The 27308-nt window shown below is 39.8% G+C and overlaps 3 protein-coding genes across 7 annotated transcripts in view; 2 read left to right on the top strand and 1 right to left on the bottom strand.

The window, feature by feature from the left end:
* Positions 1–27308, bottom strand: part of LOC140290166 (protein NLRC3-like) — a 362014-nt gene that overhangs the window by 268850 nt on the left and 65856 nt on the right. The window lies entirely within an intron of this gene.
* LOC140290202 (NLR family CARD domain-containing protein 3-like) overlaps positions 1–27308 on the top strand; it is a 556114-nt gene that overhangs the window by 243740 nt on the left and 285066 nt on the right. The gene's annotated exons all lie outside the window — the stretch shown is intronic.
* Positions 6611–22827, top strand: LOC140290259 (NLR family CARD domain-containing protein 3-like). Its single transcript, XM_072379336.1, has 11 exons — positions 6611–6647; positions 7982–8035; positions 8331–8483; positions 11128–11268; positions 12030–12108; positions 12267–12474; positions 16734–18513; positions 18645–18818; positions 20990–21163; positions 21974–22020; positions 22147–22827. The coding sequence occupies exons 2-11, from the start codon at positions 7989–7991 to the stop codon at positions 22677–22679; spliced, it is 3336 nt and encodes a 1111-aa protein (XP_072235437.1). The 5' UTR covers positions 6611–6647; positions 7982–7988; the 3' UTR covers positions 22680–22827.

Raw genomic sequence — 27308 nt, forward strand, 5'->3', positions numbered from 1 at the left:
GAGTCCTGGCTGGACTACGAAAATGTTGAGGTAGATGACAACGGCTTTGAATGCCAGTATTCAGTTTTTTCAGCAAGCATTGCATTGTAATACATGAACACTATTACTTAACCTAATTTAGCTGAGAGTAGATTTGATGTTTCAGCCAGCCTGTGCAGTTGTGTAATATATGATTAGCTGAAAAGCAATTTCGCAAATTATGCTGGTATGTACAATATTTTACACCTTGTCGATCTTAGAAGAGCAAAGAGAAAAATAATTTCCATGGAGACATGATTTTACCTTCTTTGACAAACTGGTGGAAGAACCCTGCCATCTGCATAGTTTCTCATTCCACGTCATCGCTGTCGTCACTCTCATCAGTTTGCCTCACCTGAGGCCAAATGATTGACTGCAGGACCATCTGTAATAGTTGTAGAATTGTTATAAATAGGTATATACAAAATTGTTCTTTAGAATAAAAACACGCTATTAGATACATCGCTGTAATGTTAACATTTTGTAAGTGCACCTGGGGTGTGATTTCCCCTTCACTTTCTCTGGGGAAAAGGAGTGGCACCACATCTGTTCTGGAGGTAATCAGTGGCCAGATACCCGTTTCTTTTAGTCCCTTTTTCAGGTGTTTTATTTGCAAACAAAGTCGACTAAGGGCCTGTAAATTGTAACTTCATTAATGTATTCTTCATAAGCTTTCAGAAAACATCATTTATTTCTCACGAACACTAGGACATTTGTTACTTAAGCTAGCTGACAAAAACTGAAATAAGTTCCAGAAAACATAAAAAACAAAGATGTGAAAATATGTATTACAGCATGAACGTGGAGCTGCTGTAAGAGGAGAAGTTTATTTGTGTCCTTGGTGGGTACAGGGAAATATCACCAAGTCACAGTCATACAAAGACTGGACAATCTTGAAGACTCTTCCTCATTCATTTCTTCTTTCAGGAGCTGACAGACATAATTATTTTTGCAATATAACAAAAATAGCTGGAATCAATATTTGTGACTTATGTGACATTTACAAAACTGTGACAAGACCAATGGTCTCCCAGAGATCAATATCTGGGCAGTCCTCTAAGGAAATGTATGTTGTGGCTAATTCCTTAGAACCACTTGCCAAGGCATGTATCACTGCCAAGCTGAGCCCTGAAAATGCTGGGCCTCCATTAATTACTGAGTGGCCAATAAGCCGACCAGCCATGACAAAAAGCTCACTCTCAACAAGCACTGCTGATGTGGTTGCTACAAGGTGATAAGTGTCCCTTTCAAACATCGCAGTCACAGCAGCATTTCCTAGAATATGAAAAAAGAAAATACATGTCAATCAGTCCTTAATTACTTCAAATACTTCAAATGTAGAGTTTTATGATTTATTTCTTGTAATCGTATTAAAAGCTACTTTGTGTTATTTCGAACCACAGCTATCTTTACAACCAGTGAAAATAATGGATAATAATGGACAATAATGTACTTAACAAAGTTAATTTTAAATCCTTTTTTCAGTTTGGTGATGGCAGATGAGATGATGTGTCTTGTCTCCCGACTGCAGCATCTCCTACACAAAGAATTGAAACTGGTCAATCAAACATCAGTTTTCAATGGTGGTCAACCTGAATGTTGAAGTACCACCTTGAATGCGACAGCGGAAAGGAGCTGCCCACTGGATGTTGTCACGCTTGTGCTTGTAAAATGAAATGAGTGACGTATCTTGCTCCTCATCAGTGTCCGTTGCATCCAGAGTGAGTAGAAGTGTCCTCTGGTGCTCCCCTCTTGGCTTTAGTTGTTTGAGGAACAGCTCAATTGCCTTATGTGGATCTTTAACTTCTTTCCGTGCTGACAAATTGATAAGTAACATTAAATGTTTTTTAAAACCTATAATATTTATATACAACAATCAAATCTTTAATATTGAGGTAAAGTAGCAGAGCTGGTGATTGGGACCACACTACCTCCCCTCAGAGACATTTACACACACAGACTCCAGCAGAAGTATTGATTCCTGACTCTACCTCACAGTATATACTTGTATATTTGTTCTTTGCTCTTATTTTTACTTTTAATTTACCACACTTCTACAGAGAAGTGCCAAACTGTTTGTCATTGTTCTTGTTACAGTGACAATAAAGATATTCTATGTTCTATCTTCTTCTAAAAAGCAAAACGTCTTTTGGTGTCAGGAATGGTCACAGTATAATTGCAACAGAAGGCCATACGGCTGTAGTAATTGTATCTTTTAACATGGGCAAGGTAGATAGAGCATGACCACAAAGTATTTAGTCATAAAGCAAAACAAACAAAAACATTAATACCGGTCACAGCATTCACTGGCATGATAGGGAAGCACTGACTTCAAGAAGTCCCTCTGGCATACCCTGGATGCATGGTTTGAATTGTTTGTATTTTGTGTATTGAATTTGTCAGCTCAGCTGAAGCAAACTCTGTTGCCTTCAGTGTTAAGTGTTTAGAACTGTGGCCGTTTTGTGCAACGCCCACAGTAGGACTACATCGCCACCTGCTGGAAAAATGAACGAAATTACTCGTTCAAAGATTCGTTCAGTTTACTGTTCGAGAGTAAAAGATCCGATTCAGTCAAAAGAGTCGAACTTCCCAACACTATGCGCTTCACCCCGGCAGAGGCAGACAGTGAGGGGGCGGGGCTGCTCTCCCATTGGTCATTATTTGTAACGACAGAGACGGACAAAGTTCCTACTGGCTCCTGATGCCAGTCAAGCGGAAGTGGTTCAGGAGGAATGGCAGCAGTGACACTTGTAATGTTCACAGCTTCTGTTTGACATCTCAGAGTTGATAAAACTCATACAACACAATCAGAACACATTGTCACCATATGGAGATTTATAAGTTTAGGCTTTCGAAAGTAACGGGACACACACACATCAGTCCAATCCAGATGTTTTTCACATCTTTTCATAGTTTCCTGTTTTGACTTCATAACTCAAATGAAATCAGTCAGTGAAAAACACAACAGGCTGTGAGAGAAAGTAAAGGTGTTGACCAAACCAACCAAGACTGAACCTGAGGGATGTATCACTGAAATTACTGAACAGTAGAAGAAGAAGCCCATTTTCACTGATATCAGCATCAGACAGCAGATTTGGAGGTGCTTTACTTTCAACAGCTGACCTTCACTCCTCTGTGTCTTCTCTCCAACCATCTTTGTCCTAGTCTCTCTAGTGTTCAGTCCATCTCCAGCATCAGGTCCACTCTGTCCTTTCTGCTCGTCTTCTGCTGACGGTGCTTTTTCATGGCTGGAAACCATCCAGTAAGTCAGGATTCAACAGGGACCACCGGAAGAGTTTCACCTCCTTCTATAGTTGAACGCTTCTGTGTTCATTGAACTGACTTCATGTAGTATTTGCCATCAATGCAGAGTCCCGCTCAGTATTACTGACTGTACTTTACAGCTCTTGAGAGGACACATTTAAATCAGTAACATACAAAGAAGTTATTTCTGTATTTGAGCCAGGCTTCCACCACCATATAAGACACACACATTGTCTTTATACAACAAGTAGATCTCCTGTCTGAGCTTCACATCTTTACGGTTAACATCATTACACACAGCATGTTGATGAAGATTCTCAGTCATCCAGGTCACAATCATCCTAAGAGCTCACATCCTTTGGCCTAAAAGGCCTCTAGCACAGAGCGAGATAAGACCAGTCACCCATTCACGAGAGAAAGTGCCTTTTGAGCTGGTGAAGTTCTTCAAGTAAATACATTCATATTAGCTTTTCTTTTGGTCAGAAAAGATTACTATTGCAACAACATATCATCAGTAGGGTAAAACTAACCTGTCTCACGACGGTCTAAACCCAGCTCACGTTCCCTATTAGTGTTTTCCAAAACACCAAGTGTTTCTGAATGTTAGATGCAACACCTTTAAAATCTGTTTTATCTTCATGCAAACAACAGCTAATCTTAATTGTCCTGTAGTTTGTAATGTGTCAGATCTCCATTTATTCCCATCTCTTTCGCTGCATTTTTAAAACTTCATTACATTTGTTTTGTAAATATGCTAAACTAAGCTCAGAAGACACAATATTAAGCAGCTATAGATTGAGTGGAGGATGTAATTTATTACAACTCAGGTTACAAAAGTCAACCCTACACAATGAGTAATCTAATGTTCATGTGTACAAATGCAGAACTTATCTTGCTCACACCAGCATTTAGTGTTAAATTTAGTTTTTTCCCTTTTAAATATCTGAAACTTGGATGATTATTATTATTATTATTATTATTATTATTATTATTATTATTATTATTATTATTATTATTATTATTATTATTATTATTATTATTATCTCTTGAGCAGTATTTAGGTTTAGAGTTGAAGAACATCTCCTTAAAGGAGGCAGAGAGCTGTCAGAGGAAATCCCTGTAACGGCTGTTGAAAATGAAAATATGAAATTAGTCACAAACTGAGTTGTGTACTCATAAACTCAGACCTTAAACACTGATCCAATGTTCAGTTTTAATTTCAGAGCCAGTCTCTCAATGTCTTCATGTGTGTTGTTTTGTGTGTCTGCAGTCTGTCAGGCTGTCTGATCACAGAGTGCTTCTCTCAGTGGTATTTTATTTGTTAAGGATGATAAAATAAACTTACATAAAAAAACAGGTTGTCATCCATAACCTTTCCAGGGTATTTCATGCCTCTTGGTGTCCATTTTAATGTGCTGGACTGATTTATCTAAATATGTAACAATAAAGCCTCCATGAGTTGTTGGCAGATGATTGTTGCACAATGAAACCACTCTGAGCTGGATTAATTAGATCAGTTAGATAATTAGTTCAATCATTTTTTATTAAACATTTTTCTGCAAATAGAGTAATTAGTCAACATATATAAATGCATTGAGTTCCTATTAAACCTCTTACAACGCTCTTTATGAGCATATTGGATGGATATTTTGCAAAATGCAGAGAAACATTTGGTGTGACTTTGCATCTTAATGCTGTGTCTTTTCCATTTGGACATCGATATCAACATTTACTTGTTGGCCCTGGTTCTACAGACTTTATGACACCCTTGCATATCAGGTAGAAAGAATATCTTCCTATCATGGATAAGTGATAAGCCGCCCACAAAAGGAAACTGGCACAGGATCATTATGGGGTGCTATCCTCTGGAATATTTGACCATCTACTCCTGAAGCGGAAAGGTCAGTTAGAACTGGTTCTTACCTCTGTTCTGAGTTCTTATCATCTTTTGTTTTTTTCCCTTGAAAAAGAATAGTAAACTTAATAAAAATATTTAAAAAGGGTAAAATACTGAAGTTGTCTCTGGAAAAAGGCTTGTAGACAATAACTTACAGCAATGACTCTTAACAACAAGCTTCTGGAAACTTTGTGTCACTAATAGGTAGCCAGCATCAGGAGAACTGTTATCAGAATGGACTTTTGATCAGCTAAGGAGGAAATATGCCTTATCAAGTCTTCTTCTGTTATCTTCAGTTAAGATCCGATCCTAATACATGAAGCACAAGTCTGGTCGAATTTATTAGTTAATCAGAATGAACTACAGCCACCTCTGTGAAACTAACCAAGATCACTTGTGTCACCTTTTCTTTATACCTGAAACTTTGATTACTAGGCAATGTATTATGAGAACCATTACAGGAGAGCACATAACGGGTAATAACGAGAATCTTTACTAAAATGACCAAAATCTTGATTAATTTACTGAAGAAGTATTTGTAAATTTCTTTATGTGTACCCAGGGACAGCTATGATTTGGAGGTCAGATTCCCTCATCTTCTTACTATACGGTCACTGCAAATGAACAGATTAGCCTTAATTTGAGAAAATGTATACAATTCTTTTCTGGAAATCTGGCAGTGTGTGGGCACTGGTTTTACTATCGCAAAAGGCAGAAAGCCTCTTTGGAAGGAATGTGGTATCATGTAGATATAGCAATTGAAAGGATTATTTAAAGTTGTTTATTTAACCCACTTAATGAATATTTTATATGATTTGCCATTTCAATTGTAAAAAAGCAGCTCGTAAACATCTGTAAGCTGAGGAAAGATACCGATGGGCATTATGGAATAAACTGGGTGGTTGTTTGTTACATTTAAATCCTCAGTCTTTACTCCCTGCAACCGATTTCCCACAAAAACTTAAAGGTGTGTCAACACTGGCAGGTGAAGGCATGTCAGGTTTCTGTATGTTCAGGAAATAGTGGTGAGCTCTCTGTAATGGTTTCTGATGATTACAACCAAGTCTAAAACACCTACAATAGTGTGTTAATCTGTTTTAGATGAGTAACTGACAGTTTATACAAAGGATTTCCTGAAATATCCTGCCTATTTTCCAAAATGTAAGATCCTATAAAGAACGAACATCACATCATAACAACTTTTACTTATTAATATGAACTAATATCAGTCTTTTATATCTGCAATATGATCTGTGATGTCATCATGATGATTGACTCTTGCTGTGGTGTCAGGCTTACTCACTGTCAGGCTTCCCTTTTCTACTGATAGTTTTCCTAAATTTAGCTACAAGCCACTGAGAATCAACCAGGAAGGAAGTCATCAGTGAGATTAACTGGTAGGTGGAGCTCTGGCAGGAAGAAGCTTTTGTTTGTCAGAATTCAACACTGTCGGCTGACTGGAGAGACCGTAAGTTTGGTTTATTTGATACTTAAAGTAACACGACTGTTTGTGTCAGCTTTATACGGTTTGTGTTTTTTCAGTTATTCTAACAGAAAGTTTGAATCTTGTTTTTTAGATTTAAACCCTACAAACCAAACAGAAAGAAATAAACACAAGATAGCTTACAATGATCCATCGTGGCAACAGAGAATTAAAAATTTGAGCCTTCACTTTGATTAAGTGCTGCTCAAAATATGAATAAATGCCAATGTGGAAAATGTTTTCTCATTTTTTGGTCTGTCTGACATTTAAACAGCTTGAGGAGTATTCAATTATGATATTTCAAGACTGGAAATATTATTCGGACCATCTGTAACTTGTTTTCTAAAGTTCAACTATTTCGATTCTTCACCGAGTATGAATCCATGAAGTGTAGAGATTGTTTATGCTCACAGTGATGACATATTAATCAGCTCTATTCTCACTGAAGTGGGTGGAAAATCTGCCCGCCTGCCTGTGACTCATTCCCACACTCATGAGAAGGGTGAACGTGTTTTCTTGTAAAAGTAGGCGTCTCTGTTTCCTCTGTGAAATCCCAGGATGATGAAATCCCACAGACCGACTGCTGCCTACTCTCAGTTTCAGTGTTTACTTCAACACACCCACGTGTCACGCTCAACTGATACACGGAGAGATTAATCACATCACATGTTCAAATCTGACGTTAGTAAAGATAAAAATATGTAACACGTGACACACCAACCCTTACCTGAACCCTAACCCGTAGCTTTAAAATATTCCAGCATCTATCAGGTCCCTCTGTGATTTAACAAAAAAAGAGGGAAAAACCCAAACAAAAAAAATTATATTTCCAGCCATATACAAAAAAACTTCTGATTAATGACAAACTGAATTCATGTGACCTACCTGGATATACAGCAACAGCGTTCATTTCTTTTTTACAACCTAAAACAAGAAAGAAAACCTTCAAATGAAGACAAATACATCACAAACATTACAAATGATTTTTTATTACAATGGTTTCACACTGTTCAAAAGGTCAGAGTTTCTGCTCACCTATCAGGCAAATTCAAACAAATCTTATGGAAATATCAATTTGATTAAGGCTAAAAAAAAAGTCAGAAAACTTGAAGAGATGAGCTGTTAAATATATTAATACAGTATATATATATATATATATGTCTATTTATTTAAACCATTTTTACCTATTTACCACTGAAACACCAGATACCACCATCTGACAAGTAATTATGAATAAGAAGTATTGTTTTTTGTAAACTGTGTAGCTTGTACTTTTCTAATATATAATACTACTCCACCCCCCACCCCCCCACCCGAAGAGCCATAATGAGTCTCCAAGTTGGACTGCAAAGAAATCTTGCTTCAAGCAACAGGTAAGTCGATCTAATTTTGCTTTATTATGAGCAGTAACATACATTATACAGTAACATACATTAATAGTATTAAATAGTGTTGATTAAATGTGCTTATGTTTCTAAAGAATCATCCTGTATCAGACTATATCTCATCAATTCATCACTGATATTGGTTACCTCAACATGTGTGTGGGAAGAGAACCCAAAACTAGATCAGAAGGCTGATGTAAAACGTTTTATTGAAATGACTTTCCAAGTTGGATTTTATGTGTTTTACTGTAAAATAATTAAGCCCTTTTCTATTCTCTTTCAGCATTTACAAGATACCAGAGCTCTTAAAACAAGAACCTGATCCAAAGCCTGATCCTAAACCTCAACCAGAACCCAGCTGTTTGTCCTTCAAGAGTGATCAGTCCAGGGCTGAACCTCTGCTGTTTAAAAGAGAACTCTGCCGTCCAGAAGAAAGGTGAGCTAATAATTAAGACCTCACTATTCAACAAGCATTTTGTTTAGCGTAATGAAATATGTCTCATGAGTAATTAAGCAAAATTCTGGAGCTTGATTTAATAATTTAATCAGAATGGAAAAATCTAGACTGAAGTGCAACCTCAATCAAAATAAGAGATTTATGAATAAATAAATGTTGGTGATTTAGCCAGAGCTAGCTTAGTTACTATCAATTATTGATAAGTGTCCAATGACAGTTATAAATATCCAACAAAATTATTAATTAAACTCATTAATTATGGGGCAGCCCTGGGAATGGCAGAAGCTAATGACTAAGCCCCAGTATCAGTCTCACAGGTCTGTATTTCAATCTGAGATAAATATGACACGTACAGAGCAGACATGAAGTTATGAATGAGAGCACTGACCTTCCCTACCAGCAGTTTTCACACTACATATACAAATGACCACAAACAACTTCCCCTTTAAGAAATTAAAAAATATCTCAGTCAGCACAAATACAAAATCATTGTTACTTTAATCAATAAACACTATTGTCTACAATGTTTTCAGACAAGGTACAAAATATACAAACTACAATATTATATGTTATATCATGTATGTATATAATATGTCTGCATGGGAGATGGTGGAAGAACTATGAAATGAAATGGCGGCTGAGACTGTGACATTGGTGAGGTCTTAAGATTGTGACTATGTGGTCGGTAAGGTCAGAAGATGACACAGCCTGTTACCATGTGTTAACCAAAGAAAACTACAATCATGGTGGACATGTAGTCCACATGTTGACTGGAGATTTATGATTCCTTGTGTAGACACATATGCAGTTCACAGTAGCAACATATGGCTAAGCACAACACCACTAAAACCTACTTTCTGTGCCACTGGGAATGCTAATGCCCAGTGTCCTGTATCCAGTTAAGGTCCAGTTTTTGTTTGAAATCCCTTTTGTGCGAGGATACTGGTTACTGTCTGTTGTTCTGGTGGAGATTTCTTAATCTCTTCGAATATCAGGTATACATGCACTGTGGTTTGGTTTGGCTTGTTACAGCTATGAGATAGAGTGAACAAGAGAGGGGTCGTGGATTCTGACAGACTTGCCAATCTTGAAGGATTTGGAAAGCAAGCTGCTGAGCAGGCCTTGACCTCTCTGCTTGTGAGGAGAAGCTGTATGTATGACCTCTCTCTTGGAAGTCCAGCAGGAATCGAGAGTGCAAGCAATCCTTTGGGGTTTAACCGTTGGAGTTGGGTGTGTGCCTACTAGGAAGGGAAGCAACTGACATTTAATGTACATTTCCTGTTTAATCCAAAGATTAATGGTTTTAGGTTTTGAATCCAACATAATTATACTAGACTCTGAATTGGTCCATCTAAAATCCATGTTGGCCTCTCTTGAGCCAGAAGTTTAGCATATTTGGACAATGAGAATAGACCTGGAGAGGGATTATTGAAAGATTATTGTATGTGTTTCCTTAATGACCAATGAGTGTTATAACTTAATATTTAGTTTAAAATATTCTCAGAGGGGCCACCACCATGTCAATCGGCGGGAATTAATGTCGCTAGTTACAATATAATAACTTGTGGGAAAATAACATTGATTGACTTGCATATCCAGAGAAGACGATGTTTTTTTGATGGGTGCCAGAAATGTTTTGGAGCCACTATCCAGTGGCCATTAGGACTTCAATTTATACACTTTATGGCCTCGTTAAGATTGGCGTTTTAAAACTCATTTTGTTCTGTTGACAGCCAATTCAAAGGTGTGTGTGAGTGATCTGTTTTTATAATGTGCCACGTTAGACAGGGAATGTGTGAAGTATACTGACATCAACTTATCAACCCCAACTGGATGGAAACAGTAAACTCTGCAAAAGCAAACAGATGTAGCCTGATCAAAGTTAAGCAGTTTCTTACATATCTGTGTTTACTGTTGTTAGCACAGTTGTGTTTGGGTCTGATCAGGAAAAGTGGCAGTTAACTGGTAGCACATGCTGTCACGATTTGTTGGAGCGTGGAGCTGAGACACAGAAACGGGCAAAGTAGATAAGATTTTAAAAAACTCACTGTAGTGAGGACTTGCACACACAAACATAACCTGCGGAGAGGACGGAAGCAGATAGGCAGAAGAATCACAGGTGAGCTCAGACACAGAAAATGCAGACTATCTGGCAACGAATGGGAAAGACGACCAGGTATTTATACATGAAAGGTGTGTCAGGGCTGCATATCATCCCTTCCTCCTGCTGGCAGATGGAAAACCAGGAAAAGAAAACAAACACTAAGTGGAACCTGGAGTTGCAGCCGTGGCTGCTGTCACAAAAAAGAAAAAATCTAGGAAACATCTGAGAAAAGTCAGCCATATAAAAAATGGACTAACATTGAAGCCCAGAGTTTGAGCCAAAAGGGAAAAGGAATAAGGACACAGATTTGTCTTGTCAACAATCAGCTAGCTGATTTATATGCAACCAGAGAAAAAGACGTATGAAGGTATGTTATCATTTGGGGAGCTCTGCGATCCCCATAACCCTCAGAGGAACCTTCATAGAAGAAAGAAAAAAACAGTGAAATACAGAAGGGAACCACAACACAGCTGTATACAGGAAGCATTCCCTTCAAATGTTTCCTCTTCTGTGTACCAGGATCGATCAGAGACCAGGGTTCTGGGAACCAGAATCTGATTTTGAACCTGGACCCAGCTGTGTGTCCTTCAAGAGCAACCAGTCAAAAGCTGAACCGCTTATATTTAAGGAGGGACTCTGCACTGCTAATATAGACCTCAGGTGAGCTGTTAGAGTGTTGATTTATAATGTTTATGAAAATGCTGAAAAGCAGATGTGCACAATTATTAAATTGGATAGAATTCATATGATTACAAAATTGAAAAATATATCAAATAAAAACAAAAACTCAAATTAATTATACAAAACAAAAAAAGGGTAAAAATAACAAATACTTCCATTTCCTGTCTGCTGGTAGTTTCTGCCACTCTTCCACTGCCACACATTGAAGTATTTTTTAAGACACGTTCAACAGTTTTTTAGATGAATGTGTCATTGTACTGCTTGTCAACCCAATTCCTTAACCTTAAACTGTTTTTGACACAATTCACCCAAAAACTTCTTGGCAAACTTCTAATTTCATTCTTCCCTTTATACATTCAGTGTCTCCTTTACTGGAGGTAGTAAAGTAACCCAACAGCTTTCTGTTTTAATGTCAGTAGGTTGTTTTTTATGAGCGTTTTCCCCTTCCTAAACCTATAAATGGACTAATACACTGCATTACTGTCTTCTTTGGTTTCCTCTGTCTCCCTCCTTCCTTTGTTCTTTCAGAGACAGCTGTGGCTTGTCTATTGAAACTTGTGCAAACACGAGTCTTATCTTTAATGTGCCTTTCATCAATGAGGCTTATTTCAAAATGTAAAACATTTTCTTATTGCAAACATTTGTTTTCATAACTGTATCTGTGATGCTACTGAAACTGATGTGTTTTTCTCTGTGTGGACAGACAGAATGTGAGCTCATTCTTCATGATTCCTCCACAGAGTGGACCAGCAGAGCTCAGAGGTTCCCAGTGGTCAGTCTGCCCAGCAGCATCAAACACAGCTGGACTCCATATTTATGGTCTGTACATGTACAACAACTACTTTTCCATTCTGCTCACAGTCATCTCCATGCTGCACTTTGTAGACCAGTGGATTGTCAGTGTGTCCAACATGGATCTGATGTTTGGCTCCATGATTTCAGTCTGATTGGCTCATTCATATAGTATTCTGTTCCAGCTGCTGGAGGACAACATGCTCACTTTTGTGAAGGAGGAGCTGAAGAAGATCCAGGGGGTTCTGAGTCCAGATTACCCAGAATGCTTAGAGAGTCAGAGGGAGGATGAGGATGAAGAGCAGAAGAGCAGCAGAGAGGCTTTAGTAAAGATCACAGTTCACTTCCTGAGGAGAATGAAGCAGGAGGAGCTGGCTGACCGTCTGCAGGGCAGTAAGAGGATTTCTCTAAAGATTTAACCTGCTGGGTAAAGTTATGTTTAAGCCTGTAATGTTCAGGGACATCTCTAAGGTCCAAAGATAAAAACCTGTCCTTGTCAACCAATGATGAAGCTATGGTGATAATGGGTTAAAACCAATCGTCATCTTGATTAATTTCTCATCTTCTGACCAAGAATTATTTAAATCTTATTTTAGACCCATCAAAACTGCATGGGGCATAGAGGAAGCTACCATAAATTCCATAAGAATGTTGACTACAACAATTATTGTACTACAAACTGATTCAACCAGAGTATGGTTTTGCTCTGTAGTTTTAATTTCATACAGAATACAGGGGAACAATCAAGAGAGACTAGTGGAATCTTACAAAATACAGTATATACCGACATACAAAATACTACAATGTCTACACAATGCATTTATTATGGGGAAAAAAGAATGCCAAATAGCTTTTCCACTGGTTTATCATTTTACAAAAATACCGTTATGTACCAGAAACTTGTATAACTATTGCATGTGCTACTGTTCTATCTCAGCCTCTTCATTGGAATCCAGCAAGGAAATATAACAAATATGTTTGTAGTATAAAAGAAAATAGCTCTGAATATAGTACGTTATAGTATTTAATGGCTGAATATCATAACTGAAAATAGAAATTGATTAGGATGAGGCTAATATGGCTCTTATACAGCAATTTGCTCTTTCCTCCCTCAAATCTTGTATCCTCTTCTTAACTAAATCCAATTTAATATCTATCGATTAGCAGTATCACAAACTGCTGTTGTAGCCCTTGGCTCAACTTACCAGCCGACGTCCTTCTCTTCTCACGTTCTCTGTCTTATGTCTCAGTCTGCATATAAATGGAAAGGAGGTGGTGGACTTATTCTTATAATCCTTATTCTTTGACAATAATGACAACCAGCCAGAGAAAAAACTGAGCTCTCTTTTTTTCAGAGTGACAGGAATCCCGTTGATTATTAACTTACAAATGATTTGTTTGTCAAAATGGGGAGCATCTGTCCCATTGTCCCATTCAGTGGGTCTACGTGATGAGATTAACTCGATTATAGCTATAGTTGGGTTATGCTCCTTATCTGAGCAAGGGTAATTATTCTTGGATATGTGGCGGTGAATGAATCGAATCACTGGCACAAAGCATGCAATACCCCGGTACGATAGGTGGCGCTGTATCCATTTCAACTATCGCTAATAGAGCCACTTCCAGTTGACGTCTGCACCACCACCAACAATGACAAACTCAGGTATTCGAGAAAGATGGCGAACGAAGAGCAAGATGAAGCTATGTCCCTCTTGATTTAATTTGTGATGAGCATGGTTGTGGCACAAACTCGATGCACAATGGCGCATTCTCCATCATGTTGTTTATTTCTCTCCGATGGTGGCAACAGTAATATTGTCTCCTTCGACTTACGAGTGACGATTGAGCATGTGCGGAACGCTCAATCCAATCCACCACGTGCTTCTGCCATCTACATGCACGTTTGGCTCTAGTTATCTCGGGGTCTTAATCCGGTCGCGAGTAACCGATCCGATCAAATTTTTTGTTAGATTAAGGTGTCTACATGAACAAAATAACTCAGTCTTATTATAATTTAGCCATTATTCCGATAGCACTCATGTAACCCCACTGACTGTCAGCTGTTGATTAGCTAACCATTTAGAATAGAAAATTACTTTATTCATCCCCAAGTAGCGTGATTTTTTAAAAAATTATTCACAATGGATTGTATATTAGAACAACACTACTACTACTAATGATAAATAAATCAATTTGAGAAAAACATGTCAGCAGTCACTGTTAAAAAGTCTTATGGCTGTGGGGACAAAGGACCCCGTGAACCACTCAGTCCTGGCACCTCTGTCCTGCCAGGATGCTGTTGAGGAGATGTTTATTGTTCTCCAAAACAGAATATAATTTCCTCCTCATTTATTATGACTTACGTTTCTCTTTTAAAATTGTCTGTGTCTATGGGCCAGTCTGGTGGTTTTGGTATGGATGGATCTGTATCTTCTCCCAGAGGGCAGTAGGTGGAATAGGTTGTGTGCTGGATGTGACCAATCCTTGAGGATGTTGTACACTTCAGCTCAGGCAATGGGGGTGGGGAGGCAGTGGCATTCACTCTGAGGCTCGACCCAGTGATTTTCCTGATGGTTTCACTACTCCCTGTAGAGCCTGCTGGTTGCCTTAGTACAGCTGCAAAACCACACAAACAGTCCATATAATCAGCACACTTTCCACTGCACAGTGATAGAAATTCAGCATGAGTCTCTGGGGGAGTTTAGATCTCTTGAGCTTCTTCGAATAAACAGGCGTTGCTGGGCCTTCCCTATAGCTGAGACAATGTTTTTGCCCCAGGACAGATTTAAAGTCACAATCAGACCCAGAAAGTTAAAGCTTGAGACCGTCTCCACCCACTTGTTTTCAATAAAGAGTGAGAAGTAACTGGGCTGATTCCTGAGGCCCACTATAACTTATTGTCTTCTTTGGGTTTAGAGTCAGTTCGTGGGTATTGCACCATGTTGCACCATAGTGTAGTGGTATGATTGCCACCTTCCATGTGGGAGACCTGGGTTCAAATCCCCTGCATGAAAGTTATTACCTTCGATAGGGGTCCTTAGGCAAGACCTGCTTATCTGTAAGTCGCTTTGGATAAAAGCATCTGCTAAATGCATAAACATATTGGAAGTAGTTCAGCCTCCCTCCTGTATGCAATCTGTGTTGTGTCATAAGATAACTTAATTATGCAAATTATTATTGTAAAACAAACAAAACAAAAAAATGTATCTATTGATCCAGACATGTCTGCAATTTGCCTGCCTGGAGCATTCAGATTTGTTTTGACACCACCCTCAGACATGAACAATGATGTTAGAGAAGGAACTGTTGCTGCCTGTCAATCTGGGTGTAACAGGTTACAGTGATGACCCCGAAATTCAGCCACACACAGGAGTAGTTCAAGAGAAAACAGATGATAGGGTCGATGATTAGTGATGGGCAGAGAGCTTTGGGGTTGTAGCCACAACTTGAGGGAAGGAGAAGAAAGAGAAGAAAGAAAGAGTCCAGAATCCAGGGTCAAGGTCAAAAGTAAGCAATGGTCAAAAGGTAGGCAGATCTCAGGTACTTCACACAAGGGGTTGACGAGGGTCGGTGGTCCAAAAACAGAGCGCGGGTCGATGTCCAGACTTGCAGAGAGGCAAGAGAAGTCCATCGTGAGCAAGGCAAGAAGAATAATCCAGGGACATGAACTTGGTCGGCATCTGGTCGGCATAGACAGAATGCTGGACTTCAGCTCGGCGCATGACTGATGATAATCTGGCAGGGAAGCAGAGACTGGAGAGCTATGAACAGGTGAAAACAGGGAAGCAATTAGGCAACGCCCAGGTAGGCTGGATAAGGCTGATTAGAGAGCGCAGATATGATATAGCAGAGAGGTGAACCATGACACTGGGAAGGGTTATACAGCCATTCGGAGTCCATCATTCTACAGACAGAAAGATAATTGACAAGTGGAAAACATTCAAGACAGCTGTCAATCTTCCCAGGAGTGGACGTTCCAGCAAGTTCACCCCAATGTCAACATCTCAGACCTCGGTTAGCATGTTAAATGTTAAAGTTCATGACAGTACAATTAGAAAAAGACTGAACAAGTATGGCTTGTTTGGAAGGAGAAAGCCTCTTCTCTCTAAAAAAAGAACATGGCAGCACAGCTTAGGTTTACAAAGCTGCATCTGGACACACCACAAGACTTCTGGAACAATGTCCTTTGAACAGACCAGGCCAAAGTGGAGATGTTTGGTCAGAATGCACAGCAGCACGTTTGAAGAAAACAAAACACAGCATATCAGTACAAACACCTCATACCAACTGTCAAGCATGGTGGTGGAGGGCTGATGATTTGGGCTTGTTCTGCAGCAACAGGATCTGGGCACCTTGCAGTCATTGAGTCCACCATGAACTCCTCTGGATACCAAAGTACTCTAGAATCAATCCAAGTCCATGTATCCATCAACTACAGGTTCTACAAAATTGAGTTTAGAAATCACAAATCGTGAGTCACTGCAGGCTAATTTTTTAGGATTTTATAGTCTTTGTTGTCAGTATTAAAATGTAAATTTCAGCTATTGTTATGGGAGTTGGTCCTCTTTCCAAGCCAAGAAGTAAACACATAATTAAGTATCTATGTGGAAGTTCTTACAGAATAAACTCAACAATTCTGTTTCTTCTATTAGAATCTCCTTCCTTGTGTCAACATACACTCAAGTCTAATCTGAAGAAGAAGTTCCAGTGTGTTTTTGAGGGGATTGCTAAAGCAGGAAACCCAACCCGTCTGAATCAGATCTACACAGAGCTCTACATCACAGAGGGAGGGACTGGAGAGGTCAATGATGAACATGAGGTCAGACAGATTGTAACAGCATCCAGGAAAGCAGACAGAGCAGAAACAACCATCAGACAAGAAGACATCTTTAAACTCCCACCTGGAAGAGATGAACCAATCAGAACAGTGATGACAAAGGGAGTGGCTGGCATTGGGAAAACAGTCTTAACACAGAAGTTCACTCTGGACTGGGCTGAAGGCAAAGCCAACCAGGACATCCAGCTCATGTTTCCATTCACTTTCAGAGAGCTGAATGTGCTGAAAGAGAAAAAGTTCAGCTTGGTGGAACTTGTTCATCACTTCTTTACTGAAACCAAAGAAATCTGCAGCTTTGAAGAGTTCAAGGTTGTGTTCATCTTTGACGGTCTGGATGAGTGTCGACTTCCTCTGGACTTCCACAACAAGGAGCCCCTGACTGATGCTACAGAGTCCACCTCAGTGGATGTGCTGCTGACAAACCTCATCAGGGGGAAACTGCTTCCCTCTGCTCGCCTCTGGATAACCACACGACCTGCAGCAGCCAATCATATCCCTCCTGACTGTGTTGGCATGGTGACAGAGGTCAGAGGGTTCAGGGATGAGCAGAAAGATGATTACTTCAGGAAGAGATTCACAGATGAGAAGCTAGCAACCAAAATAATTTCCCACATCAAGACATCACAAAGCCTCCACATCATGTGCCACATCCCAGTCTTCTGCTGGATCACTGCTACAGTTCTGGAGGATGTGTTGAAAACCAGAGAGGGAGGAGAGCTGCCCAAGACCCTGACTGAGATGTACATCCACTTCCTGGTGGTTCAGGCCAAAGTGAAAAAGGTCAAGTATGATGGAGGAGCTGAGACAGATCCACACTGGAGTCCAGAGAGCAGGAAGATGATTGAGTCTCTGGGAAAACTGGCTTTTGAGCAGCTTCAGAAAGGAAACCTGATCTTCTATGAATCAGACCTGACAGAGTGTGGCATCGATATCTCAGCAGCCTCAGTGTGCTCAGGAGTGTTCACACAGATCTTTATAGAGGAGAGAGGGCTGTACCAGGAGAAGGTGTTCTGCTTCATCCATCTGAGTGTTCAGGAGTTTCTAGCTGCCGTTCATGTACATCTGACCTTCATCAACTCTGGAATCAATCTGATGGGAGAACAATCAAAATTTCAGAAGTCTAGAACACAAAAAGAGACTCTCTTCTACCAGAGTGCTGTGAACAAGGCCTTACAGAGTCCAAATGGACACCTGGACTTGTTCCTCCGCTTCCTCCTGGGTCTTTCACTGCAGACCAATCAGAGTCTCCTACAAGGCCTGCTGACACAGATAGGAAGTAGCTCACAGACCAATCAGGAAACAGTTGATTACATCAAGAAGAAGATCAGTGAGAGTCTGTCTGCAGAGAGAAGCATCAATCTGTTCCACTGTCTGAATGAACTGAATGATTGTTCTCTAGTGGAGGAGATCCAACAGTCCCTGAGTTCAGGAAGTCTCTCCACAGATAAACTGTCTCCTGCTCAGTGGTCAGCTCTGGTCTTCATCTTACTGTCATCAGGAAAAGATCTGGATGTGTTTGACCTGAAGAAATACTCTGCTTCAGAGGAGGCTCTTCTGAGGCTGCTGCCAGTGGTCAAAGCCTCCAACAAAGCTCTGTAAGTAAATATGAACGAAATATTTGGTATGCAACTTTTGTAAAAATTATGATCACAATTTTGTCTTTTTTTGAAGAAGATCAGTCCTCAGCATAATTCTGTACATTTCAATGCGTCTCATGTTTCTCCAGGCTCGGTGGCTGTAACCTCTCAGAGGGAAGCTGTAAAGCTCTGTCCACAGTTCTCAGCTCTCATTCCTCTAACCTCAGAGAGCTGGACCTGAGTAACAATGACCTAAAGGATTTGGGAGTGAAGCAGCTTTCTGTTGGACTGCAAACTTCACAGTGTAAACTGGAAACTCTCAGGTAACCATCTTTAATGTTATTTTTTTCTCATCTTAAACACTACCCCCACAGAGTTACATTCTTAAAGTGGAGCAGTGGTTTTGAGTATGCCCACAATCCTTAGAGTTGGGCTGTCAGGAGCATTAGCCCCTGCTAAGGTCCCAAAGAACATAAAGACAAAGAATCATTCAAAGACATTGACTGAACAGCAGCCCACCTGAATTGCTTTGCTTGGAAAAAGGACTCAGGGGTACAACCGTGAAATTAAGACACCTGACACTGTCCCCTCCACGTGGACAGTGTATAGTGTAGTGGTAAGATTGCCACTTTTCGTGTGGGAGACCTGGGTTCAAATCCCCTGCATCAAAGGTACTACCTCTAGCAGGGGTCCTCAGGCAAGATCCCCTTACCAATTATCGCTTTGGATAAGAGCATCTGCTAAATGCATAAACATAAATATGGTCTCATCACAGTGAATTGAAGTGAAAGCTTGGCGCAGTTGGTCTTAAAGAAGTTTTACGAAGCTGTTGGGAAGGGAAATTTGGGCTTGTTTCAGGTTGTGCTTGGCTTGGGTGGAGAACAGCTCACCCAAACTGAGGATATCATCAGGCAGTGTAAGTGGCACCTCAATCTGTCCACCATGTTGTCCACTGAGGAAGCAGAGCCTAAGGACTTAGGAGAAGACACGTCTACCACATTGGCAGGGGTTACCAGGGTAGTTCAAAAGATTTCTAGCTGTTGGGCACTCCAGATGGATGAGAATCTATGAGATACTAAAGGTTTTGACATTGTCTGACTCTCCTTAACATCGCATGGAGGTCTGGGACAATTTCTGTAGAGTGGCAGCACCACCTGGGTGGTGGTATCCATCATTAAATATGAGGGACAAGAGAGTGTGATCCAACTGTCAGGGGGTCAACACATTCATCTTTGCCTTCCGGGAAAAGTTTACTGCTTGGAAGGTCCAGCCAATATTCAAATCAGGGGGAGCAGTGTGGTTTTTGTCCAAGTCATGAAACAATGGATCCAATGCTTACCCTTGTGGAGCCACGAAAAAAGGTCATGAGAGTTTGACCGTCCAGTCCACATCTGTTCTGTCTCTCTTGGGGGAATCTCTGGGTGTTGCAGCAAGAATATGGGTTAAGAAAGAGCTGTGTCTGCATCCTTACCGAAATGTAGAGCTTTTTGATGGTACATTTTGAATTCAGCTAGAGATTCCACTTGTCACTGATATTATTTGTGGTGTTCATGAACAGGGTGTGCAGTCAGGGAGATTGGTTTGGGAAACTCAGGGTTGCATATCTGCTATTTACAGATAATGTGGTTCTGTTGGCTTTTCAAAGCTATACACTTCGAACTGGAGCAGTTCACAACTGTGAAGTGACCAGGATGTAAGTTAGTCCCTCCAAGTATGAGACCACATCATAAGCAGACAGCTGACGTGGCTTCGGCACGTAATTGTGATGCCTCCTGGTCACCTCCCTTTGGAGGTTTTTTGGGCACATCTAACCGGAGGATAATTTTTGACATGGGAACATCTCAAGACCCCCCTGGAGGACCTGGAGAATGTTGCTGGGGAGAGAGATGTGTGGGTATCCAACCTTGATCTGTTACCTCAGTTACCCAACCTCAGATAAGCGGAGGATAATGGATAGATGGATGGATGGATCTTAAATCGTCAGAGGTGTACCTTGTGCATAGATCTGGCTTGAATTAAGGCCTTTATTTCCTCTAACAATAATGTGTCAACTTTCAGCAAACTAAAGGTACTCTTGCAGTTACCGGGTCATGTTGAATACTCTGTTAAATATATCCAGAAACTGCAACTCCCACTTATGCCTTCATTAGGACCTGGCTTTTAGCAAGCAACTTGCATTTAATGTTTAATGGCTGTGTTTTCCTTCACTCAACACCAACTTTAAAAAAACTTTATCCACAAGGCAACTCTCTAAAAGCGTAAGACTCAAAGACTCAAAAACTGCTTGGAACATATTTTAGTTTTAAATATATATTACTTAAACATAATTTAAATACATTAAACATTTAGTTTAAAGAGCAATTCGCTACACAAAGTCATGTCTTTAGAAATTCTATTAGCTTGACCACCCCAGTTTATACGAAACATAGCCCATACAATATATATCCAGGTAAATATTCATTTTCAACGTAGTTCCTGTTCTGGGTGTCTGCAGCCTGTCAGGCTGTCTGATCACAGAGGAAGGCTGTGCTTCTCTGGCTGAAGCTGTTACCTCCAACCCCTCCCATCTGAGAGAGCTGGACCTGAGCTACAACCATCCTGGAGACTCAGGAGTGAAGCTGCTATCAGCTGGACTAAAGAATCCACAGTGGAGGCTGGACACTCTCAGGTCAGCACTCATTATTCTGTTACATGTACAGTATGTCAGTAAATATGTGTACAAGGTTTTAATATTTCAGTATTTTGGTACAATAGTTTTGCTGCTGTTTATTCCTCATGTAATGCCAACTTTACCAGTCATTCAAGTTATATGTGCAATTGGTATCTTAACAACTACCTTAAATATATCACCAATTAGGTACTTATCTGTACAATTTGGAGGAAAGATGTAAAGAACAACTATACACTTGAGTGGTGAGTGGTGAGAGGCCTCTTAGGCAGCTTCCAGCCACCAAATATTCATCAAGCAACAGTTTTGCATTGACCATCAAGCACAAACAAACAGATATATACAGAATTAGTGTAAACAGTCAAAATACACAACTTTGTTATGAATTGACCGTTTTGAAGATTCCGACACTGGTGGTTTTGAAGGTAAACAACATCTTACATAAATGTTTATTTTCCTTTGTTTGAGTGCACGTGCTCTGCTTGCTTCTGGAGCAAGCTTGCTGTCTTTCTGCTGTTTTGGTTTAGTTTCGTTTCCTGTTTCGCGCCTCTTCCCAACAGGCACTGTAGACTCACTGTAACACTACTGCTGCCCTCTGATGGACAATGATAGTCATTGCATATTCTTAAAATGAGAAATCACACTTATTATTTCACCTATTATTACCTGGAGTGTTAAACTTAAACACCGTAAACACCACAATGTTGCGTCATTAATGATATGATAGAAATATACATATCATGATTTATCACTATGTAACTGTGCTGTGGATAAATCTGTTTGTCATAGTACCTGTCTGATTCCTTTTAGGGCTGACCCTGGTACAGTGCAGTGGTTGAGGCCAAGTTTGAGGAAGTGTAAGTCTGTTTTGATTTGTTTCATTAGAAACAATAGAAATTGTGTTAAAGACACCAACTAAATCATTAATAAATGGAAGATTGAATAATAAAAAGTGTTTATCCTGCATGTTGGTCTCTCATCAGATTTCTGCCGACTCACACTGGACCCAAATACAGCTCACAAGTTTCTCAAACTATCTGAAAACAACAGGAAGGTGACAGATCTACGGAAAGAGCACCCATATCCTGAACATCCAGAGAGATTTGATTACTGGCCTCAGGTCCTGTGTGAAAATGGTCTGACTGGTCGTTGTTACTGGGAGGTGGAGTGGGTCGGGAAGGTTTATGTCGCAGTGAGTTACAGAGGAATCGGGAGGAATGGAGACAGCGATGGGTCCAAGTTTGGAGGGAATGATCAGTCCTGGTGTCTGACCTGCACTGACAGGGGATATAATGCCTGGCACAACAACAGCGGGACACTCATTCCCTCCACCTCTGTCTCTAACAGAGTAGCAGTGTATTTGGACTGTACTGCTGGGATCTTGTCCTTCTACAGAGTCTCATATGACACACTGATCCACCTCCACACCTTCAACACCACATTCACTGAACCCCTTTATCCTGGATTTGGATATGGGGTGAAATTTAATTCCTCTGCATTTCTTTGCCAGCTCTAAACCAGCAACCTGTGGTGTGTGGTTCCACTAAAGCAAAAGTTATATCTACTGAACCAACTATCATATAAGATTTTAGCAGAATGACTGTGAAGACTAAATTGGGACTAAAACTGGAGGTGATACATATGTAAAATGATGATGGAGGGAAGTAGAGTTTAAACATGTGCATGACCATGTTTCACCCTTACAAGTATGTGTACAATATATGTTGTAAGATATCTTTATACTATAGGTTTATATTTCTTATGGTGTTATATAATACATGTATTATATATATGTATTTACCCCGTTTAATTTCATTGTCTCGGTTGTAGCAGTGTTTCTGGTTTAAACAACTTTTTTTGAAAGGCATCCATATCTTTAATGATGTAGAAAAAGATCTGAATGTGTATATTAAAGCATATTTGGACTAAAACATTCTGATTGAAATATTTGAGAACCATATGGTTTCACTGATAAGGAAATATCTGTAAAGACAACAAACAACTACACTGTAACTTCTTACTTAGTATGATGCTTTATGAATGAAGTAATGAATGAATAAGTAGTTACTTTTTCTCTTTATGGACTTGTTGGCACCTACTAGTGTATCGCTTTCAGCACAGGTCTGACCTGCTGCACTCACATTAACAGACAGACACAGCAGCGGCAGTTTAATTTGGCTTTTTATCTTACATTAGCGTAACCATATAAACATATATTTCATGTGTCAATATGAACATGTCATGTGGAATAGCAAGTATTGTACTCAAATGTAGACAAAGATGGCAGGTGAAAGGATAGAAAACTTTAAATTAAAACTGATTAAAAACATAAGTCCAGAGGCAGTCATCACAAAAAAATAAAAAATCTGGCAAAGGGCAGCTGAGAGGTCAAAAAGAGAACAAAATGCAGCTCAGTGATTCCTCTCTGATATCACCATTCATGACATGCGCAAAAACTAACTGTAGCCTCCATGAACTGAATGGTCTCAGTTGAAGTGAGCTAAATAGTGCAAACATGTTAAAAAAAACAATAAAACACTGAATCTTGTAACAACTGCAGCTTCCATCTTTGAAGCCAAATCTCCCTTTTACCTGTAAACGGAACATTTAAAAACAGAAGCTGATGCAAACAGCTATTTAGACTCAACTCAGTTACTCAGAACTGATGACTTGGAACAGAGTATTTCCTGGTCTGCCTAAAAGATGGATCAGTTTATACAGTTTTTAAAGCTTGAAACAGTTCCATTTCAGATCTTCTGGGACGTTCTGAACCTTCAGGAACAGCTCTGCTTTCTGTCTCCTTCTTCTTTAAACCAAACCTGAATACTTTCCTGTTTACCACTGTAATTCATTCATTTAATGAAATGTATAAGCACTTTGAATCGCCTTTTTGTTAAATTATACAATATAAATAGCTTTTCTTTGGCCATATTCAGCAGTTCCTTGAGCATTAAAAACTGATGGTAAGGGGTTCCCCTGTACGCTGAAAACTGATGGAAAGTGCTCAGGACCAGGCGTCAGTATGTGACCTGTTAGCAATAAGAATATGTTCAAAAACAAATAAAAGTTAACAAGATCACAAACAAAGACCAACAGAAGATGGAAAACTGTTAAGAGAGCTGTTAAATTACCACCAAAATAGATATAACTCCACAGAATATGTCCAAAATGAGACTGAATGAGGGACCAGATGCAAACAGGACGATGAAAGAAATCCAAATAAATGTCAAATGATCAAAATGAAACACAAAATAGTCAAAAATGGAAGAAAAATAAGCATTAAAAGTCACAATGTGATGTGATGTGATGTTATGTGATGTGATGGGATGGAAGAATTTGAGATCAACACAGACACAAAATAAAATAAAAATCAAAACAACAGATTATATCTTCATGTTTTTATCTTTTTTTTTGTCTTTCAGTCTGAGTGTCATTTGCAACAATTCAATTAAATTCAATTCAATTTTATTTATATAGCGCCAAATTACAACAATTGTCATCTCAAGGCACTTAAATAATATAGTCCAATTCAAGCCAATTGGAATTAAATTCATTGTAATCATAATCCAATTCATTCATATAGAGCCAATTCAAAAAACAATATCCTAGCTAAGGAAACCAACAGATTGCACTGAAACTTGTCTTCAGTCCAATCTCCTGTCCTGAGCATTTCTGTGGCAACTGTGGAAAGGAACGACTCCCTTTTAACAGGAAGAAACCTCTGGCAGAACCAGACTCAGGAAGGGTGGCCATCCGCCTCGACCAGCTGGGGATTGAGAAGACGCACAGATGCATCTCTCAGGTCCTGTGTCAGGTCTTTGCTGGATTTTTTCCTCTTTCTTAAGGACATCACTTTCAGATCCTGTCCATCTGCTGTAGATAGTTTTTTAGGTCTGGCACTTCTTGTTTTGTCCTCCACTTTTGTCCAAAATTTTAAGGACACACTGCACACCATGCTGAGATATGTTTTCAGCTAATAGCTCTTTGGGAATCACCTTATTGCTGCAAAAACATTTTCTGTCTGTCAAACTGTGTTATCTTTGGTGTTTTTCATAGATGCAACTAAAGAAATGGGAACAAATTATGTGTCTTTGTGACAGGCTGGTTCATCCCTTGAGTTAGGAGCCTTTTTCTGCTTGAATGATTCATAGGTCAGAGTTAAGTGGCTTAACAAAGAAAAACACATCCCTCTGAAAATACTCTGGTACAAGGACTAAAAATGAGTGAAAAAGCAGAAAGTGTTCAAAGAAAAACTCTGAAAGACCTTGAGAAAGCTGGAGAACTATTGATCAGGACCACTTTAAGGAAGACAGGACAGTCAGAAAGAAATGAGGCTGGATCATGAGTTTGTAATGAAACTAATTCCCACCGTTTTGTCTTTTTAAATGCGATGCGATACAACCCTGAATACTAAATACTCTGAGCAGTGTTGTGCAAATTCAAACTTAAACTTGTTCAAGGCTAGTTTAGTCTTCTTTCCCTCTTTTATAGTTGGCATCTGTTTTAGGACGCTACTTTCTGTCAGTTCCTGTCGTGCTGACTGATGTGGGAGTGTTGCTGTGTGCTTCCAAACATATCTATAACTACACATGCCTGGAACTATCCAAATGCATTTGTATATATGGATTTCTGCCTGTGTCTGGTGTAGAAATCATTGCACAGTCTGTGGCTTCACCTGAGTGAGCATCAGTCTTATGGGGAGCCGAGGTTAAGACGAGGCAGCAGAAGCCACCAAACAAGCAACCTGACCACTATCTCTGCACCACTTTGAGAAGAGATTATTTTCATCTGGTGGTGTGGTGTTTAGCACCGTCGCCTCACAGTGAGAGAGTTCCAGGTTCAACCCCCCCCCCTGGGCCTTTCTGTGTGGAGTCTGCATGTTCTCCCCGTGTATGCGTGGGTTCTCTCCGGGTACTCCGGCTTCCTCCCACCGTCCAAAAACATGCATGTCAGGTTGATTGGTGGCTCTAAATTGTCCGTAGGAGTGAGTGTGAGCGTGCATGGTTGTTCGTCTCGTTTGTCTTTCTGTGTGGCCCTGTGATGGACTGGCGACCTGTCCAGGGTGTACCCCGCCTTTCGCCCGATGACTGCTGGGATAGGCTCCAGCCCCCCCGCTACCCGACCGATGGATTGACGTTATAGAAAATGGATGGACATCAGTTAATAAAGTGGCTCAAGCAGAGCTTGGATGATAAGAATGGTTTTATGAACTTCTGAGGAATAAGTTGTATTTAAATGAGCAATAACTGTCTGATCTAAAATGCACTCAGATAAAGATCAAGTCCATGCATTCATTCATTCAAGCTGTGTTTATACCACATTAAAAATGATCATGAACTAAATGTTTCCAATCAGCTGAGCCCTCATTTCACCTTTGTCAGTTTAAATCTGACAGAGAATACAAACTCCATGCACAAACACTGCTTTAGATTGATTTCAGAGGTGAAACTGCTGCAGCTGCTGGTCAGAAAGAAGCAACCTGAACCTGAGTCAGTTTAAAGTAGGTTTCACTCTCCAATTCAAACCTCTTGAAAGATATAGCAGTGTAGAAGTTTGCAGTTTGGGGACTTTGTTAATTTTGGCTTGTTTTCTTTAACCTGTTAGTGTTAATGTGTCTGTATGTGTGATACTGTTTTTTTTTTTAAAGTGAGTGAAATTTCTCTGTTTGGTGCAGCTAACATGAACACATGACAGATCGGCAGTAAAACTCCTTTTACAACATTAAATAAGAGGCGTCTGTGAGGTGAATATGGAGCTCCTGGTTGCATCAGGCAACTCTCCTTTATCTCCTCTGTGAGGCAGTTTTTCTGTGTGAAAGCAGCTGAAACTCTAAATGATGAAGATGTTTGATGTGTCTCATCTGCAGGAATCCTGAGCAGCATGAAGACGTTCAGCAGGACAAAGACGGTCAGAGTACGCTTCGTCATGATTCACCTGGAGACAAACAGACAGATGTTAACATGTGGCATCAGAGCAGCAGCTAAATCAGCATGATGTTCAGCTGTCAGTTCACATCTTTATGCTCCCACCAGAGGACAACAAAGCGTGAACCGTCTGTACTTAAACTGTAATCTTAAAGATTCTTTATATTTGTTAGTTCCACATTTGACCCTCATCAGTGTAAAATGAAAACATTTGAACAGCC

This window comes from Leuresthes tenuis, unplaced genomic scaffold, assembly GCF_036924035.1.
Source record: "Leuresthes tenuis unplaced genomic scaffold, fLeuTen1.0.hap1 SCAF_1, whole genome shotgun sequence".
Classification (NCBI taxonomy): Eukaryota; Metazoa; Chordata; class Actinopteri; order Atheriniformes; family Atherinopsidae; genus Leuresthes; species Leuresthes tenuis.